The sequence below is a fragment of the Phyllobates terribilis genome, unplaced genomic scaffold (assembly GCF_046119375.1).
Source record: "Phyllobates terribilis strain yellow unplaced genomic scaffold, ASM4611937v1 Scaffold_3__8_contigs__length_932513732, whole genome shotgun sequence".
Classification (NCBI taxonomy): Eukaryota; Metazoa; Chordata; class Amphibia; order Anura; family Dendrobatidae; genus Phyllobates; species Phyllobates terribilis.
Window position 1 is genome coordinate 262,388,725 of NW_027362763.1, and position 21,779 is coordinate 262,410,503.

General features: G+C 41.2%; 1 protein-coding gene across 3 annotated transcripts in view; it reads left to right on the top strand.

The window, feature by feature from the left end:
• Positions 1-16,011, top strand: part of KCNAB1 (potassium voltage-gated channel subfamily A regulatory beta subunit 1) — a 552,388-nt gene extending 536,377 nt beyond the window's left edge. For all 3 annotated transcript variants that reach the window (XM_073674769.1, XM_073674770.1, XM_073674771.1), the window contains exon 14: positions 8,808-16,011. In XM_073674769.1, the coding sequence (XP_073530870.1) occupies positions 8,808-8,897 (90 nt within the window). In that variant the 3' untranslated portion in view covers positions 8,898-16,011. The remainder of the gene's footprint in view (positions 1-8,807) is intronic.
• The last annotated feature ends 5,768 nt before the right edge of the window (positions 16,012-21,779 follow it).

The following is a 21,779-nucleotide window of genomic DNA, read 5'->3' on the forward strand; positions in this document are numbered from 1 at the left end:
CAAGGGTCATTGATATTGTCTTTTTATTCCACTGCGACCTCCACCACTCTTCCAAGGGGCATTGATAATGTCTTTTTATTCCACTGGGACCTCCACCACTCTTCCAAGGGGCATTGATATTGTCTCTTTATTCCACTGGGACCTCCACGTCTCTTCCAAGGGGCATTAAAACCGTCTTGTTAAACCACTCTGAACTCCACGTCTCTTCCAAGGTGCATTAAAACCGTCTTATTAAGCTACTGTGACCTCCACGTCTCTTCCAAGGGTCATTGATATTGTCTTTTTATTCCACTGGGACCTCCACCACTCTTCCAAGGGGCATTGATATTGTCTTTTTATTCCACTGCGACCTCCACTACTCTTCCAAGGAGCATTGATATTGTCTTTTTATTCCATTGTAACCTCCACCACTCTTCCAAGGGCGAATTGATATTGTCTTTTTATTCCACTGGGACCTCCACGTCTCTTCCAAGGGGCATTAAAACCATCTTGTTAAACCACTCTGACCTCCACGTCTCTTCCAAGGGGCATTAAAACCATCTTGTTAAGCTACTGTGACCTCCACGTCTCTTGCAGGGGGCATTAAAACCGTCTTGTTAAGCTACTGTGACCGCCACGTCTCTTCCAAGGGTCATTGATATTGTCTTTTTATTCCACTGGGACCTCCACCACTCTTCCAAGGAGCATTGATATTGTCTTTTTTTTCCACTGCGACCTCCACCACTCTTCCAAGGGGCATTGATATTGTCTTTTTATTCCACTGTAACCTCCACCACTCTTCCAAGGGGCATTGATATTGTCTTTTTATTCCACTGGGACCTCCACCACTCTTCCAAGGGGCATTGATATTGTCTTTTTATTCCACTGGGACCTCCACGTCTCTTCCAAGGGGCATTAAAACCGTCTTGTTAAACCACTCTGAACTCCACGTCTCTTCCAATGGGCATTAAAATCGTCTCGTTAAGCTACTGTGACCTCCACATCTTTTCCAAGGGTCATTGATATTGTCTTTTTATTCCACTGGGACCTCCACCACTCTTCCAAGGGGCATTGATATTGTCTTTTTATTCCACTGCGACCTCCACCACTCTTCCAAGGGGCATTGATATTGTCTTTTTATTCCACTGTAACCTCCACCACTCTTCCAAGGGGCATTGATATTGTCTTTTTATTCCACTGGGACCTCCACGTCTCTTCCAAGTTTCATTAAAACCATCTTGTTAAACCGCTCTGAACTCCACGCCTTTTCCAAGGGTCATTAAAACCATCTTGTTAAGCTACTGTGACCTCCACGTCTCTTCCAAGGGGAATTAAAACCGTCTTATTAAACAACTCTGAACTCCATGTCTCTTCCAAGGGGCATTAAAACCGTCTTGTTAAACCACTCTGAACTCCACGTCTCTTCCAAGGGGCATTAAAATCATCTTGTTAAGCTACTGTGACCTCCACGTCTCTTCCAAGGGTCATTGATATTGTCTTTTTATTCCACTCGGACCTCCACCACTTTTCAAAGGGTCATTGATATTGTCTTTATATTCCACTGCGACCTCCACCACTCTTCCAAGGGGCATTGATATTGTCTTTTTATTCCACTGGGACCTCCACCACTTTTCCAAGGGGCATTGATATTGTCTTTTTATTCCACTGGGACCTCCACCTCTCTTCCAAGGGGCATTCAACCATCTTGTTAAACCACTCTGAACTCCACAGCTCTTCCAAGGGGCATTGAAATGTTGTTTTTAATTACCTCTAACCTCCACGACTCTTCCAACGGGCATTGCATTTCCTCCTAATTTTAGTCAGCTTTTGCTTTTCAATGCATAGGCGAACACTAAGGGAGACCCACTCCCCAATAATGGGTAGAAGGTTTTTAGTATGCTGTAATCCACGTCTGTTTCAAGGGGCATTGCAGTTCCTCATAATTTTTGGAAAGCCTTCCATTCACTGCTTAGGCCAACAGTGTACAGGAGACCCAGTTGCTATAAATGGAAAAAACGGTTTAGTAAAGGCCCTCTGACCTCCATGTCACTTCAAAGGGGCATTGGAGTGCCTCGAAATTTTTGGCAGGCATTGCACTCACTGTATGCCCTATAACTGTGTAGCCGAACCGCTCCTTTTGGTACAGAAACATATCCTACAAGACATGTGTGGTTGACTGGCCTGATATTGATGTGAATGGTCCTGTTCCTCCTGCTATTTCTCCTTTGCCACCACCTCATCCATCATTCATCACCTGAAGCTTTGTTTTAACGGGAGTCATAGAACTGGGATAGTAGCAGGAAAACATCCAGCAATCCTCGGAGGAGGTAGGATATGCGCCAAAACACTGACCACCTCAGGCCTAGCCGCTACTTCATACATGCGCTTGCATTCCAAGGAACAGAAAGGTAAGGAGATGGATGGCCTCATGATCATGAATAATTTACTCGTTGTGTAGGAGGCCGACCACTGCTGCTGTCTACCTTCTGAACTTTGTGTTGAAGCCTGATTGACCCAGGACCTGCAATCCTCTATGTCTGGAGGACGTGTTGTATCCCAGTGTCCAACTGTGTCCCGGCTTCCACAACATTAACCCAGTGTGAAGGCGTCAGTGAGATGGACCATCCCTGGCCACATTCACTTGTCCACGTGTTTGTGGTTAGGCTGTCCTTCCCACTAAATGCACTGGGGAGGGCACAGGTAAAGTTTTGGTATGCGCGCTTGTGTATAAGGCGCACTGGGTCAAATAGGGGTGGCTGGGGACCAAGTATGGACACCCGGCCGCCCCCTGGTGGCTGGGGACAAAGCGTGGACACCCGGCCGCCGGGCGGCTGGGGACTGAGTATGGATACCAGGCCGCCGACGCAGCCATGATGTGGTGGCCAGATTCCGCTCAATTTCAAGTGCAAGCAGTATGGTATTGCTGCCTGGGGGTGGGTGGGTGGCAGGCTGCATACTTGCGCTTGCATTGCAAGGAATGGGGGAGGTACAATTGAACACTGCCCTGGGACAAGGACTTGAACGGGGATAGTTGCAAGTCTGCAATGACAGGTTTAGGGCGGGAGGCATCTTCGCATGTGCCATGAACAGGGGGTTGGTGTGCACACACTACAGCAGAATAGGCTGTACTTCCCACTAAATGCACTGGGGAGGGCACAGGTAATGTTTTGGTATGCGCGCTTGTGTATAAGGCGCACCGGGACAAATAGGGGCGGCTGGGGACCGAGTATGGACACCCGGCCGCCCCCTGGCGGCTTGGGACCGAGTGTGGACACCCAGCCGCCTGGGCGGCTGGGGACTAAGTATGGATACCAGGCCGCAGACGCAGCCATGACATGGTGGCCGGCGTCTGCCTCCACAAGCCTAAAATGCCTCATTTCAAGTGCAAGCAAGCTAGCAGTATGGTATTGCAGCCTGGGGGTGGGTGGGTGGCAGGCTGCACACTTACGCTTGCATTCCAAGAAAACAAAGCAGATGCTAACTTTTATCATCATCATCATGCTCCTCACCTTGGCACTCTCAACTCCTCTGATTGAGAAGCCAGGGCCCACTGGAGGAGTCTGGTTGTCTGGTGGGCTCGTCCAATGCTGCCCTAAAGCAGGCCAGGCTAAGAAAAGTATGAGAAAGGTTACCGGGACAAATAGTGGCGGCTGGGGACTGAGTATGGAGACCTCACTGCTGAAGCAGCCATGAGGTAGTGGCCAGCTTCAGCCTCCTCCAAACTAAAAGGCCCCATTTCAAGTGCAAGCTAGCAGTATAGTATTGCTGCCTGTGGGTGGGTGGTTGGCTGCATATTTGCGCTTGCATTGCAAGGAATTGGGGAGGTACAATTGAACACTGCCCTGGTCCAAGGACTTGCACGGGGATAGTTGCAAGTCGGCATCTTCTGATGCGGCAAGGATCACTTCTGATGGGCACACTTTTAGGCAGTGACCTGGGAGTCAGAGATGCTTCCAGGGGTCTTCTCCATGCTGTTCCCATGTCTTTTCAGCACTGTATGCATGTGTCACACAGCACATGGCCAGATAAGGTTGCACAATGTTAAAATGACATTTGTCACGGTTGAAAGCAATACAAAAGAGCAAAAACGCATAAAAAATGCTACTTGTGAACATAGCCCAAGGTGTGGAGGAGTATTTTTGTTTTTGGTTATTTATTTTACCTTATACACAAGTCTTTACCCTGGAAAGGATGTTCCTTAACATATTTCACAGGAAAACAGTTTCAGTTTTGTTTTTGAACGTTTTATTGTGAGCCCTTAAAAGTGGCTTAATACCTCTGACCACGTTGTTGATAGCAGTGACCTGGGAGTCAGAAATGCTTCCTAGGGCTGTCCCCATGTAATTTGAGCACTGTCACTATCGTTTTGGGCACTTTTTAGGCTTTCTACAGACTCCTGGGGGTGCCGCCACAAAAATGCTCGGGTCTCCCATAGACTAAGATTGAGCTCGTTGCTCGGGTCGAGCACCCGAGTATCACAGTGAGCTCGGCCCGTGCTTCGAGCACCCGAGCATTTTAGTGCTCGCTCAACACTAATCTTTATCTTTTTTGTTGTGATGCGGAATCAAGCATCTGCACAGTGATCTTAGGCTTGTGCAGATGTTCAAATCAACGGCTCCTCTATAGAGGCATACTGCTTCACAATAACATCATAGCTCATAGAGCAAATCAGAAATGTCACAAACTGGCTCTTATCAAAGGTGGCATTCTATGACAGTGCCATGTTTAAAGGCATTGCGATCTTCAATATTAGTCATACAATTACCAATGTGTGTCTATGCAGATTGCATATCTATCTATATGCATGATTTTATGCACATATAAACAGAAATTGTGGCAGAACCATGTGAATAATTTTTGCCACTGATTTCATTGTGACACTTACCTTTTAAAGACTATTCTATGTTTCTAATATATACTATATTTTTCATACCACAGTGTAAAAAACAAGAAATCAAAAAAATCAGCATTTATTGAGAATTGTAATAAAAATAGCTGCTGGCAAACACAAATTTTACATTTACCTGCCATTCGGAATATCAGACACTGTTAGATTATATCTGCACAGAGTGCATATAGAGAAACTGCAAATGGCCACAAGGGAATAATAACATTAGATGAGATAATATAAAATGTTTCTGATCGTCACCGTTTTGTAGTATTATTTGGATTATCCATATAAGAGAAGTTTAGTTTTCCCTAAAGGAGCAGTAAGCAGTTAGAAGAGCTAGTGATAAATCAGAATAACTGAGTACAACCTCTTTGAAAGGTAAGATTTTAATCAATATCTCATTGAAGATAAGAACAATTTCCAACATTTTGACAAGATTGAGTTTCACAGAACAATTTTTAATCCATGATATGAAAGTAAGAGTAATAATATAACTTCCATTACAAAATCTTCAGTTTTACTCAAATTAGTTGATGCAAAAATTCTCCATCAGCTCTATAGGAAGAATTCAAGCGCAGGCAGATGGGGCGAGAGGGAGCAATCAAGTAATCAATGCATATTTTGAATACATTGGACCACTATCCACAATCTTAGAATTTGGTGCTGTGGAATAATAGAACTTGCATCCTGAGACAACACTAAAATCAGAGGCTAGATGAAGCATTGTATAACGCAAAATGGCCGTCACCGTCTCATCTGTAACTTCTGTTCCACTGATCAGCTTGTTTGCAATGCAGTACAGTTAATAAATAACGCATTAGAATATGATTGCAGCACATTTTTTTTAAAGCACCACTCCAGCTTCTTTTTTTTATTGCAGCACTGGAGTGGCGCTACTAATGTAAGGTCCCTGCACCTAGTCGTATACTTACCCGCTGCTGTCTTCACCTTCTGTCGCCACCACATCTGTCTCCAGCAGTTTGTGCCCTGCCTGATCTATCCACTATTTGCTGGAACGAGATGAAGGTCACTTTTCAATTCAAGTCTAGGAGATCTTCGTTCTGGCTCTCATAGACTTACGAGACTCGTACATTGAGCGCTAGTGACCGTTACCTCTGACTTCTGGCCAGTCAGAAGTTGCTGTCACAAAATGGAGCCGCTGGAGCAGAGCGGTGCTGAAAAAAGGTGCAGACAGCGAGTAAGTATAAGACTACGGTCAGGGACCTTAAATTAGAAGCACCACTCCAGCGGTGAAATAAAAAAAAACACTGGAGTGGTGCTTTAAAATAAGGTCTCTTCAATATGTCTATGTTTGGAGTTTGAACATCTCTGCTACTATAAAGTCTGTACCTTCCACAATAGGTTTGTCTTGAGCAGTAAGAGTAGTGTCGTCTTTTAGGACTCGTCTTGTAGGACTCTTGAATGTTTTATTCAAATCATTGTATCTAGTTGGATGAAAACGTAGGTGGGCTGCGCTGCTGGAGTAAATCAATTCTTCAGAAATGGTAATGAGAATAAGGTTTTTTATTCACAATGCGTTTCAACGCTGCATCGGCGTCTTTATCAAGTGAAAAAACCAAATGTGCAAAACATGACAACAGATGGGTTTTTAAAGGCCCCAAATGGATGCCCATTATATAGGGAACACCCACTGGAATACTTAAACCAATAGGGAAATTGGGAAGGGGAGGGAAGTTCAACTGGAAATTTCAAATTGAAAAGGGGAGAGCATACTTTTTGATGTTAAAATATAAGTAGAGGACAAAGTATTCAGGAGAAATGATTGTAGTGTAGGAAAAGTACCAAGGATGGGCCAGTGAAGAGAAGCCAGAAAGGCAATATTTAATGAAGGAGTCACACAGGCAGATGAGGGAAAGGAGACAGAGGAAAGAAGGGAACTATGCATATAAATGATAACACATACAGTTATATGAAAAAGTTTGGGCACCCCTATTAATCTTAAGCTTAATGTTTTATAAAAATTGGTGTTTTTGTAACAGCTATTTCAGTTTGATATATGTAATAACTGTTGGACACAGTAATGTTTCTGCCTTGAAATGAGGTTTATTGTACTAACAGAAAATGTGCAATCTGCATTCAAACAAAATTTGACAGGTGCATAAGTATGGGCACCTCACCAGAAAAGTAACATTAATATTTAGTAGATCCTCCTTTTGCAAAAATAACAGCCTCTAGTCGCTTCCTGTAGCTTTTAATGAGTTCCTGGATCCTGGATGAAGGTATTTTTGACCATTCCTCTTTACAAAACCATTCCAGTTCAGTTAAGTTTGATGGTCGCCGAGCATGGACAGCCCTCTTCAAATGATCCCACAGATGTTCAATGATATTCAGGTCTGGGGACTGGGATGGCCATTCCAGAACATTGTAATTGTTCCTCTGCATGAATGCCTGAGTAGATTTGGAGCTGTGTTTTGGATCATTGTCTTGCTGAAAGATCCATCCCCTGTTTAACTTCAACTTTATCACTGATTCTTGAACATTATTGTCAAGAAACTGCTGATACTGAGTGGAATCCATGCGTCCCTCAACTTTAACAAGATTCCCGGTGCCGGCATTGGCCACACAGCTCCAAAGCATGATGGAACCTCCACCAAATTTTACTGTGGGTAGCAAGTGTTTTTCTTGGAATGCTGTGTTTTTTTGCCGCCATGCATAACTCCTTTTTGTATGACCAAACAACTCAATCTTGGTTTCATCAGTCCACAGGACCTTCTTCCTTAAAGAAATTGGCTTCTCCAAATGTGCTTTTGCATACCTCAACCGACTCTGTTTGTGGCGTGCTTGCAGAAACGGCTTCTTTCGCATCACTCTCCCATACAGCTTCTCCTTGTGCAAAGTGCGTTGCATAGTTGACCGATGCACAGTGACACCATCTGCAGCAAGTTGATGCTGCAACTCTCTGGAGGTGGTCTGAGGATTGTCCTTGACTGATCTCACCATTCTTCTTCTCTGCCTTTCTGATGTTTTTCTTGGCCTGCCACTTCTGGCCTTAACAAGAACTGTCCCTGTGTTCTTCCATTTCCTTACTATGTTCCTCACAGTGGAAACTGACAGGTTAAATCTCTGAGACAGCTTTTTGTATCCTTCCCCTGAACAACTATGTTGAATAATCTTTGTTTTCAGATCATTTGACAGTTGTTTTGAGGAGTCCATGATGCCACTCTTCAGAGGAGATTCAAACAGGAGAACAACTTGCAAGTGGCCACTTTAAGTAGCTTTTCTCATGATTACATACACCTGGCTATGAAGTTCAAAGCTCAATGAGGTTACAAAACCAAAAAAAGTGCTTTAGTACATCAGTAAAAAGTAGGTAGGAGTATTTAAAACAAGAAAATGATAAGGGTGCCTATACTTATGCACCTGTCAAATTTTGTTTGAATGCAGATTGCACATTTTCTGTTAGTACAATAAACCTCATTTCAAGGCAGAAACATTACTGTGTCCAACAGTTATTACATATATCAAACTGAAATAGCTGTTGCAAAAACACCAATTTTTATAAAACATTAAGCTTAAGATTAATAGGGGTGCCAAAACTTTTTCATATAACTGTAAATAAAGGACAAATCGTTAAGGAGAAGTGATTGGAGCGTAGGAGAAATGGGATTAAAACGGGATTGGAACCTGGGATAAGCCAGTGAATAGAAGCCAGAAGGAGAATATTTAATGGAGGAGCCACCTAGGCAGATGAGGGAAAGGTGATACAGAAAAGGGATAGTAAAGTCATTAACATCGCTACACTCAATTTGTCCAGAGTTATTATTTGGTGTCCTCAGATTGAGCACCAAATTTCAGTTGACAGGTTCCCTTTAACTTTACTGTTGATTGTGACTAATGCATTTCTAACATGATTTGCCCGTGCATTGACGTTGGTAGCGGTAGATCAATAACTCCAGTCATGTTTGTGTCTGCACAGGTCCTGCCAAAGATGACATCACATATCGTGAATGAGGTTGACAACATTTTGGGAAACAAGCCATTCAGCAAAAAGGATTATAGATCGTAACCTACCGCATGAAGCGCAGTCTGCATGGTTTTACTAGTGCCCTTTATATAGTACTGGATGACATGTTTAATGGACTCCCCGGATACCTGCTCCAGTACTTGCTACTACTATACCTAAAAGCACATAAGAAACAATGTATATTCTTTGTATCCGTTTCTTACCATTTGATTTCATGCGTACTGCTTATGCTGAGATAAAATGAACGCCATTTTTAAGAATACAAGGACTTTCAACGGAAGAAAGAATTTCTAGGACAGACATATAATATGCAATATGTTTTATCACATCTTTGCTGTTCTGTGGGGTGAAAGGGGAACTCTGTTCTGTATTATACTGGGTAATTAGGTCTGGATACTATGCATTAGCCTCACACATTACTGCAGCTCTACATACAAGATATCTATATGTGTGGAAGGTAAGAGCTGCAGAATGGCTCCTAGGAAATAGCAGTTCACTTTTATCTACATTCAGAATTTTTTAGAAAATAATGGCTTTACTATAAAGAGGGTCAGTATGGCCCAACAATTTATTACCCATCTATGGGGCTATTTTGGGGATTGGGGCACAGTGAGTGAAAAGTTTACTTTAAAAACAGTCAGACTTCTTTCTTTTTTTTATAGAAATGAAGGCACTTTAACCATTAAAGACTGCACTGTTTTCATAAAAGTACATTATTTTCTTTATGTAAAAATATTTATTTTTTATTTATTTTACTCACATATAGCGCCATTAATTCCACAGATCTCATCATAGTATTTCAAACCCAGTGTTACATACACTGTCAGGGTATTTAATGGGGATTTTCTCATTCAGGACCCTTATACATGGGCTGCAGAAGAAAGACATTAGAAAAGGTGTCTTTTCTGAAGGACCCAGCCTATTTATTATAGGACCCCACTCAAGAGCCCCATAGCAGCTGCAAGGTTTGCGCTATGAACTCTCCTGAAGGAGAAGCCAGGGCCCACCAGAGGATTCTCCAGTTCTCTGGTGGGCCAGTTCAACCCTGCCTCCAGGTTCTCTCGTGGATCACAACTGATTCTGGGAGTCCGGAACTCAAGCAGCGAAATGCTCCATGTTCACCTTATTTAAGGGGGAAATCAAGCAAAGCTTTGGGAGAAAAGTGGACAACCCCAGTAAATTAGGAATCAAGGTATAGGTATTTATAGGTTCTAGAAACTAGGGCTATGACATGCATGCCTTGCACAGCTAAGCCATGGCTTGACATTTGGTTTGCCATGTTTTTAAATAACGCTGAATAAAAAAAAGGAAAGAAAAAAAGATTTCTAGGGATCACTGGGATCATTTATTGAAAAATGTTACATATGTTGGAGCTTTTGATTTGAAAACTTTTGCATGTATAGCTTTTATCCTTTATTATATACCTTCATTTGTAGCAACCATGCTTTTACATAAGCAGAATATTATTGTACATTTTATAGGCAACCAAAGTGAAACAGAGCTGCAATTATTCGTCTTCTATTTATACCTGCCACTGATACTTTGCATGAAATTATTATTAATAATTCTAGTGCTGTTAGGCATAAAAAGCCTGTATGTATGTCCTTCTTGCTCCACACATGCTTTGTATGCAATTATCTTGTGTCAACCTCAGATCTCTTCTACTGATTGAACATTATTTCAGCCGACTCTTCCAGCCCAGTGTTGGGCAATCAATTATGTTGCCGCATTTTACAGTTTACATAAAAAATTAATCTACTGTACTCTGCACTACATGTGCCCCTTTTATAGTTTAGAGCTGCAATTACAATACTTCAGAGCTGAAATCCTCCAGCATGCCGAGCCAACTCAATGTGTATAGGGCCTGTTGGGTTGATTTGCATTTTGGAAACCGGACCCTGTATTGTAATCTCACATTGTAATGTAGTACATCATCCTAGCTCTTAGGGATGTGTCTTCTTATATAATGTTGACTGTTTCCAATAGCATCCAGCAAAACTGTGACTGTAGTTCTGAGCTACAAGACAGGTATCGCAGAGTTCCTTAACTTTTTACGTAGACTCTCATTGTATAACAATAGGTCTGAAAGGTGGATATACCCTTTATATACAATTTTTAGTCTCCATAAGGGTCATTGAGAAGGAAAAAAGGATAAAGGGCAAGTCTGCTAATGGAAATAAATTCCAGCGCTGGTGCCATGAGCTACCTTATACACATGGATGGGCACCATGCTGTACTTGGGCTGCTGGTAAGACATAAACGCACCTGACATCTTTTGAATTCAATTATTCTTGAATATGATGCGTACTTGCCGAAATAGGAGCAAACTAATCAATAAGGAATTAAAGTTAATGTCTGATACCCAGGTCAAAGGACGCTTGAGGCCGGTTTATCAATTATAATTCTACTAAATGTCTGTGTACGAGGCCAAGAAAAAATGCAGATAGCAAGTCCTCATTTGGGATTAGTAATCAGTCTATGGCCTTTAAAGGGAATCTGTCACCAGGTTTTTGCTAGGTCATTTGACAGCAACATAATGTAGGGGCAGAGACTCTGATTCCACCAATGTGTCACTTAGTTTATTGGGTGCAGCAGTTGGGATATACAGTAATCACAGTTTTCTCTTCTGTGCTCTGATCTCTGTACACTCTCACCCTCACCACTGATTGGCAGCTTTCTGTGTACACTGTAGAAAGCTGCCAATCAGTGGTGGGGGCGGGGTTACACAGTACAGTTGACTAGGAGGCAAGAAACACCTAGTCCTGTAGTGATAATCTCCTGCTGATACAACACTGATTTTATTGAAACAGTAACACACAGCCCAGTAAGTGACACATTACTGGAATCAGGCTCTCAGCCCCAAGAGCATTCTGCTCTCAGATTACATAGCATAAACCTGCTGACAGTTTCTGTTTAATGACCAGGAACTCAGATCATTCACATCCCTGCTTAAGCCTATGATGAAAGTCTCCACTTTGGTCTTGATCTACTCATCCCAATGTCAATGTCTTCCTATAAGCCTGTGACAATAGATGGGCATGAAGTATAATCTTGCAATGTTCTTATGGAAATGCTTTATCCTTTCTCCATGCACCAAATTAAAACAGCAGAGAAGTTTTCATATAAAAACAAATTAATTATCTGCAGCTTACTCAACGTTTGGAGCATATCTATCCAAGGTGGTGGTATGGTGGGAGAAATGTAGGTAGGCGCAATGACACAATACACAGACATTCATGGATACCTTGTATTCATATGAAAAATTTTCCTTACTAAACCTTTATTCTTAATAGGTGATACAAATATTGTACATTATTATCATGATTGCTGGTTGTATGTGTGCTGAAAACACTAAAGGATCTTGTTTTTTATATATTTTTCCTAAATGTACCTAATCTGTAAAAAATTGAGAGACTTTGGTTGTACTGAATAATGTAAAGACAACAGTATGGTATTTTTGACCTTGTATATTTTATAAAAAAAAGGTTATTGGTGTAATTTCTAAGTAAAATGTAATGCTCACTAAGACTGCAGGTAGCTCTTTTCTATAATGAAATCCAGGTGTGTAATATGGTTTGTAACAAGTTACATGTGTTTTAAGATGAAGATTCTAGTAATAATTACAAATTAATTTAAAAGAGTTCTACAAAAAAATAAAATAGCTCAAGGGGGATTAACACACTATTTATTTTAATGCAACTGCAGTTTTGGTTCAGTTTTCTTTAGCCAAAGTCATGAGTGGAATCAAAAGAAATGGAAAATATAAAGTGAATTCTGCTAGATTCACTTCTGGCTTTGGCTCAAAAAACTTGTTTAAGATTTTTTCCTAAAAACTCCACTGTGTGTGAATCCATCCTCATAATGCGTCATTCACACATCGGTGTGTTCTGTGTGTCATGGTTAGAGTGTGGATGGTGATCCATCGACCGCCTGCGGGTCTCTTGACCCGAACATGATTGCTCCATAAGTATATATGAGGCTGTCAAGTTTAGATCACGAGATCCACCGACAGTCCATACATGATAGTCCATACTCAGACTGTTATGCATGGAGGTGTGAATGCGGCGTAAAGTTTGGGAACTAATTGTGAGCACTTAGGGCTCCTGTTTACGACCATGTTTTCGGTCTGAGTGTGATTTAACAAAACATCGGATCGCCCTCAGACCAATGTTATTTTATGGGGTCGTGCATATGTCTGATATTTTCCTTGTCGTAAGAAAAAAAAAAATCACTGTACACCCAAGTTTGATCCAATATTCGGATCGCATTCGGCCATTCAAGTCAATGAGTTCGTGGAAAACATTGGACTGCACTCAGATGACGTCTGAGTACAATCCGACTTCCGTGCATTAACACAATGGAGACATTTTGTTGTCCATCTTCTCATCAGACAGAATCAGAGCACACTATGATCACACTCTGATCAAACTCTGATCGAAGTGTCATTTACATTATCGACCCGATTCTCTCGGATGAGATAATCTACGGTCGTCTGCACCTGCCCTAAAGGTGATCTAATTTAAAGGAACACAACAAGCAAAGCTTAATCAATGTGTAATGCTTAGTACAGAGCCTGAAGGAGTGCTACACGGAACCCAAAAACACCAAAAAGAAAATTCCTTTATAATGCACCACCCTCGGAAATTTTGAGATAAAAAATTGTACAAACTTTCTTATATGTAAAGACAGACGACTTATTGTCCCGCTCACTTTCTGGTGAGCTTGGCACACTCATTCTTTCTTTTTGGCACAATAAGGTTAAAGAATGTAGTTAATAAAGTAATCTAAATCCATTTCTGGCAGAACTTTGGTGGAAATAGCGAGACTACTTAGGTGCAAGGCAAAACATAAGTAAGCCCCAGTATATGTGTTTTACTTAATTGTTTCATTAAAGCAGTTGCACAATATCCAACTTATACAAAATGTTTTGAAAGCAGCTGGGGAAGAACTTAAAATAAAGCACTACTCACCTATTTCCACTGAGGATCCACTGCTGACTCTGCAGAAGTGATAGTGGTCTTTTTTCTGCATTCGGCGGCATCGGATCACTGCAGTGGTCATGGCTCCCATTACTGAACATTGATGCCAGTAGGATGGCATGTGACCTCTTTGGCCACTGATTGGCAGTCATGTGCTGGCTTCATGTAACCAAAGACTGGGAGCAGCACTGGAGGGGCAGTGCTGGATTGTTAAGGGAAAGAATAGGTGAGCTGTGTTTCATCATGTGTTGCTTTTTTGTTCTCGAACTGGTTTTCCAAGAGTGTTGACTCACCCTAGTGCTTTCCAGGCTGATTTGCATAGGGCTTCTACCCTATATTTCTCATGCCTGGCAAATCGGATCTCTACAAAAAAAAATACAATTTTGACCCTTTACATAGTTTTGATATTTTGCTAATAAAGCAAGAGGGATGCAGGCATGGACAGATCTCTCATTGAGTTTATCAGTGGATTATGTGGCTAATTATTCAGGAGTTAAATGCTTTCAGAAGTTGGATGGTAATGACCACATTCGATTTGCATTACTGTTTTGTGAATCAGACAATCACCACTATACTTCTTTCATCACCACTTTCAAAAAAATAGTCAAATCATTTCTTTTTTAATATGTGCATATACATAGCCAGCAGTACAACCTCTTGTTTCCTTACGCAGCAGTATTGGTCCAGTTATAGATAGATTTTTCAGTATACTGTTGCTCTACTAGTAGACATTTTATTTTTTCTTAAGTTTTTCCTCTCTAAGAAAATACTTTGGTAGTGAGAAAAAGTAGTCTTAGTATAAATTAATGTCCAGTATTGTAAACCATGTTTCTGAAGGAGCTCTTCTATATATTCCCGCATGATGTCATTCATTTAATTGCTGCATGTAGACTTCAATAATCAACCCACAGGCAGGAGTGCAATATTCATTCAGTAGTTATCTGCAATATTCCTGACCCTTCCAGCCATGCCATAGCTTTCAGTATCTATCCGATAAGCAGGTATCCACCTCATCCCATCTGTCCACCCAAAAACGTAATGTAATGGGTAATACTGGAGCATTTCAATCAATATCAGGGTGTAATATAAGGATTCATTCTTGTCTACGATATTAATGCTGTTTTTTAACATTGTCTTCTGGTCGAAACCAGAATTAGAGCCCAGGTCCTTTTTCTTGATACTTTTCCTTTCTTTAGGATCTACTCCTAGTTTTTACTGGAAAAATATGCATCGAAAACTGCCACAAAATAGCTTAGTTCTAGGAAGATCAATTTTATGATCATCTGGTGCCCTCCAAGACAGCTGACACTAAAGTGTTTTATAATATACTCCTCTATAGCCAAGACCATGTGCAAAAAGTGGTAATTGTATTATATATACGGTATATATAGTATTTCTATATACAGTCCCACAAACAAGTCCACAAAAGGGGTAGTTTTCTAAAAACAGTCCTATGGGGACTTAAATGTTCTAATTTGCAAGTATCTATTAAGCTGTAAGGCTCCATTCATTCGTTCAGTTTTCTTGAATGTGTTATACACATTTATTTTACTGTTAGAACACTTACACATTATAGTCTATGGGGCTTTTCATGTCCTTTTTTATGTAGACCAAATGTCCACAAAAAAAACCATGTCCATTTTTAATCCTTGTCATGGATCAAACTCAGCCATAAAAATCTATGGGTTGGTCAATGAATAAGGGCCCTTTCACACTGCATTCTTCTCTACGTTTGATGGTCCCGCCGGGGCTTACATCCTGACCCCCCGCAAAATGGGATTCGGGAGTATGCGCCAACAGAGTCAACGTATGCTCTGTCATGAATCATTTTTGGGTATATACACCTACTGGAGGCGGACACTCAGATGTAGTAGACTGTGTCTGGGTGTCCGCCTCCAGTAGGCAGTTACACATGAAAATGATGCATGACATGTTTGCTCTGCGGGTACCATTATAGTCAATGGCCCCTACGGTGCATACGCCCGAATCCCATTTTATGGGGGGTTCAGACATAAGCCCCAACGGGACCAACAGACACAGGGCATAGCACAATGTGAAAGCACCCTAACTCGGACAGTACGTTGATGACACCCTAGTTACATCCCAGGGCTGTCCGTTTTTCACTGACGACTTGACAATAGAAGCTAGACAATATTTTTTTTGGCATACAAGAAAAACTCTAACACTGATTGTAAAAGCTGACACATTGACTAAACACTGATGAAGATCTGATGAAAAAAAGTCAATTTTTTACATACGCAAAAAAAAATCCGTGTGATACCGGCTTAGGACTTTAGGTCTGTTTACATGGACCAATCTGCAGCATGAGATGACCGTCAATCGATACACCGATTACCAGTTTAAATGACTGGTTACACAGGCAGACCAAAGTAAACAATGTGCACTAAGCAATCCGGCTAAGATAGCTGTAGGCAGTCCGAGTCCTGTTCACACTGGACAATGCACCACCAAGAACGATGATCTTTTACACTGTGCAACAGATCAATTCATCCAATGAACAAGCGTTCTGCTTGTTAGCCGGGTGATTGGCAGCCTGTTTACATGGAAATATCATTGTGAAACGAGCGTTTATAACAACGCTTGTTCACAATGATGTTGCAGTGTAACTGCCATTTTAGATTTAGAGGGGAACTTACCTCTCAGTTCTCCTACCATGACTATTTAAGAAAATAATTGTATCCACCCTTCCCCAAAAAAAGACTGAAATGTCTTGTTAAAATTCTAAGTTGTACCTCTAGTATTGATTTTGGTGGTTTAGATGCCAGAAAAAAAAACATTTTGACATAAAAACTCTGACGATACAGCCTATTATCTTAATAAGCCAGACATATAGATTGTTAATCCAAGAGAAATACACTATTATCTTTGTGTATTTATGTGTCTGGTCAATAAGAACAGACCAGTATTTGTATAACCCTGATAGCTGTCTCCTCTTTGATTCTGAAACAATAATGTTGATTTAAAGAGCCCACTGTATGTCAACTCTGAAAATTGATTAACCTTTGTTGACCCTGTGGCTTATTAACTCACAAGACAGGAAGACAAACTAAGCAAATTCATTAAATGCTCAAACAATGAGACATGGGGCTGCCCTCACCCCCCCCCTCCAACCAACCTGTGGATGTGTACTTAAAAAGGACATGTGCTTTTGTAGCAGACAGACTTGGAACAAACATTGGAAAGAGACTTTACTGGGAGAGTCAAGGATCACATTCTCTGAGAACATCAGCTTGGAAGTATGGCTTTGCCCAAAGAGACACAAATTTGGATTCTATATGATTGTAGCCTAAGGGTATATAGCCCTGACCAGAAAGATACGGATCTGCTCCATTAACCATCAGAGAGACCATTGATACATTTGGGGAGACCAGGTTGGGACGATGAAGTCACCTGGATATGTTGTTTGGGGTTGCCAGGAGGGACCCACCGATCGCCTGTAACTCATGGAGACATTCGGAGAAGCCAGATTGGGACCCGCCGGTCATCTGGCCCCATGAAAACTATCGGAGAGGCCAGGGTGGGACCCTCGGGTCTCCTGGTCTTGTACCTCGATGGACTGCTAGCTTCCTAAGCTTGCTGCTACCTTCCCTCTGTGGAGGCCCGCCAGAAGGAGGGGGCCACTGGTTGACGTAGTTGGTCCTGGAAGTTCCAAAGTCGCAGCTGTTCTATCCCAAGCGGGCGGAGCGGAAGGGTGAGACTGTGTAATGTTGTACCATCTTGGGTATTTGCTGGGTCTGTTCTATGTGTTTATTGTTCACTTTGTGGTTCAATAAAGTATTGCCATGCTGTTTTACCCGCACCCTGTGTTGTCTGAGTAGTGCTATGCCCATGGATGACCCCGGGTCTTCTCAAAAACTATAATTTTTTTTAAATTTTGAATGATAGTGAGGGGGCTTTGGTGCACCTTTTGGCATGGTCAAGGGCTCAGTGCATCGTTACCTTCTCAATTTGCACACTGAGCACTTTGCCATACCTTGATTGATAGCGTTTAAGCGAGCAATGCCTGACCTCAATCTGCGGCTCCGCACCTCCGCACAGACACTGCAGGAGCCCAGGGACACTCCCATAGTATCATTGCAAGCTCTCATCATTTGCTCATGTCTGCGGCCACTGATCAGCACAGCATACTAAATAATCTATTTTTCCACTAAGCCACTAAAATCTGTACTGCAAGTATGATTTTACAAGGTCTAAGTCCGCTACATACCTGTACAAGTGATTTAAGCAATGTTTTGGGGGTGACAGATAATTTTAACACTTAAAAGAAGTCTAATTCCAAATATAATCAAGAACAATGAAAACAAGTCAATTATATTTTAAGCTTACAACCCATTAAAACTATTATATGATGCTGGCACATGACTTTATTCCACTATTGATTTCATATATAGCTCATGTTCCCTTTAAAAAAAAAAATAATGTGGACAGCACTCCTTCAAGAAAAGGTGATTTATTAGCTCAAAAAGAGCTGTAGCAATGTTTTGGCTCCAATTGTGAGCCTTTCTCAAGCATGTTCCCTTTAGCTATATTTACAGTATATTTTGTGACAATTGTTTGTTTTACTCTTACAGATGAAAGTTTACTATCCTTACGAAGTCATTTTACTTATAATAAATATTTATCTATATATTTAATTGGTTGAAAGCAGATGAATCTATTACTGCATTTATATTGCCGAGTGTATACTAAAGGAGCTGCTTATTAAAGAAAATATGTCAACTTTGAGCTGATATCTTTATTATATCTTGTCCTGTGCTCCCTGGGTACAAGAAATCAATGTATATTCCTGTTAAATTCTCTTTGTTACTGTACCAGTACCCAGCTAAATATTACTGCTTAAACAAAGCTTTTACTTGTTTGTCTAAAACCAATACAATCTCTACATATATATAACCTATATTACTGATCAGTATTGCAAAGGTACGGTGTAATTTACTATCATACCTTGGTTTGACGTCTCTCCCAAACACAATGCCGCAGCGCTGTTTTAACTACTTAGCTCAAGCTCCCTAAGAATCTGCCGCTCAGTAAGATCTGCACCCGATTTACAAGGAATCTACTTATGGGAATGTTCATGTCGGAGGAGCAGAGAGGCTCAGGCAGGGGAAGTTCCTTTACCCTAATGGGAAATAGAGAACCGATTGTTTCTGAGCACCAGCTGGAACCAGATTCTTAGGGAGCAACATTGCGGCATTGGTGTTTGGGAGAGAAAGAGGCAAAATAAGATAATGAAGCATGTTACAAAAATTCATAACTTTGCAACAGCTAAACAATAATTGAATAAATAAAAAAGTTTACAAACAGACAACAAACATTGGTCAATAATTAACGTATGTGCCATTTTTGGATTATCACCATATTGTACACACAAAGTGATACTACTGCTCCACAATGGATCTACTCCTTTTCTAGACTCATTTAAATGGATGTTTAATCTTCTTCATATTCTAATCCCCTCGCCAAAAGATATATTTTTAAACAAACACCTACATAGGGTCATCGAGGCACAACAGATTCACAGATCACTTTTTCTAAACCAACTGGGCCTCCTTTTGTAAAAAGCTCTTTTCTCAATCACAGGGTCTGGGAGATGTTCAGAAAACCTTTTCCACGCCCTTATGTCACCTCCATGTTTTACTGAGACATGAGAGGACACTGGTGAGTTTCTCTTGCGTGCCTGCCACATCTCCATCTCTCAGATGCTTGATGAAACAGAGATCTGGGAAAATTGGAGGCCAAGTTAACACCTTTGTCATTTACCTAACACCATTTCTGAACAATTTTCAATACTTACAATGTAGCATGGCACATTATCCTGCTGAAAAAGGACATTGCCAATAGGGAACACAGATTACATGAAAGGTTGTACTTAGACTGCAATAAAGCTTAGGTGGTGGTACAAATTATCCCTTTATTGACCGGTGACATACATTTACTTTGTAAGTCGCATTCTGGGTTTATAGAGCAGGTTCAGGAGCTGAGCCCGCTTTATACCAGGCAGATGCCGTCTGTGTTAGGCCAGCATCTGCTTTTATCAGCAGCAACCATAACTCGCTTAGAATGCTGCTATTTAATCCTTTTGATGGCTCTGTCAATGACCGACAGCATGATTTAAATCATCTGCTTTCAATTGCACGCCATCGATGGTTTACCATTTCAGCCGAGAGTCTATGGAAGGTCCAAATGGTTGCCATCTTAGTTTTATGAAGCTCATCCACAAGTTGGGCTTCACAGAAGAATGTCAGTTACACTATCTACTGCATACAGTATATACGAATCAGTGATCAAATTTTGAAGTTCCAAATTCCCTAGAGGGACTAAAAAATACAAATTAGAAAAATATTCAGTAAAAAAAAAATTATATATATGTATACAGTACAGACCAAAAGTTTGGACACACCTTCTCATTTAAAGATTTTTCTGCATTTTCATGGCTTTGAAAATTGTACATTCACACTGAAGGCATCAAAACTATGAATTAACACATGTGGAATTATATACTTAACAAAAAAGTGTGAAACTATTGAAAATATGTCTTATATGCTAGGTTCTTCAAAGTAGCCACCTTTTGCTTTGATGACTGCTTTGCACACTCTTGGCATTCTCTTGATGAGCTTCAAGAGGTAGTCACCGGAAATGGTTTTCACTTCACAGGTGTGCCCTGACAAGTTTAATAAGTGGGATTTCTTGCCTTATAAATGGGGTTGGGACCATTAGTTGTGTTGTCCAGAAGTCAGGTGGATAGCTGATAGTCCTACTGAATAGACTGTTAGAATTTGTATTATGGCAAGAAAAAAGCAGCTAAGTAAATAAAAACGAGTGGCTATCATTACTTTAAGAAATGAAGGTCAGTCAGTGTGAAAAATTGGGCAAACTTTGAAAGTGTCCCCAAGTGCAGTTGCAAAAACCATCAAGTGCTACAAAGAAACTGGCTCACATGAGGACCGCCCCAGGAAAGGAAGACCAAGAGTCACCTCTGCTTCTGAGGATAAGTTTATCCGAGTCACCAGCCTCAGAAATCGCAGGTTAACAGCAGCTCAGATTAGAGACCAGGTCAATGCCACACAGAGTTCTAGCAGCAGACACATCTCTTCAACAACTGTTAAGAGGAGACTTTGTGCAGCAGCCTTTCATGGTAAAATAGCTGCTAGGAAACCACTGCTAAGGACAGGCAACAAGCAGAAGAGAATTGTTTGAGCTAAAAAACACAAGGAATGGACATTAGACCAGTGTAAATCTGTGCTTTGGTCTGATGAGTCCAAATTTGAGATCTTTGGTTCCAACCACCGTGTCTTTGTGCGACGCAGAAAAGGTGAATGGATGGACTCTACATGCCTGGTTCCCAACGTGAAGCATGGAGGAGGAGGTGTGATGGTGTGGGGGTGCTTTGCTGGTGATACTGTTGGGAATTTATTCAAAATTGAAAGGCATACTGAACCAGCATGGCTACCACAGCATTTTGCAGCGGCATGCCATTCCATCGGGTTTTGCGTTTAGTTGGACCATCATTTATTTTTCAACAGTACAATAACCCCAAACACACCTCCAGGCTGTGTAAGGGCTATTTGACCAAGGAGGAGAGTGATGGGGTGCTATGCCAGATGACCTGGCCTCCACAGTCACCGGACCTGGACCCAATCAAGATGGTTTGGGGTGAGCTGGACCGCAGAGTGAAGACAAAAGGGCCAACAAGTGCTAAGCATCTCTGGGAACTCCTTCAAGATTGTTGGAAGACCATTTCCGGTGACTACCTCTTGAAGCTCATCAAGAGAATGCCAAGAGTGTGCAAAGCAGTCATCTAAGCAAAAGGTGGCTACTTTGAAGAACCTAGAATATAAGACATATTTTCAGTTGTTTCACACTTTTTTGTTAAGTATATAATTCCACATGTGTTAATTCATAGTTTTGATGCCTTCAGTGTGAA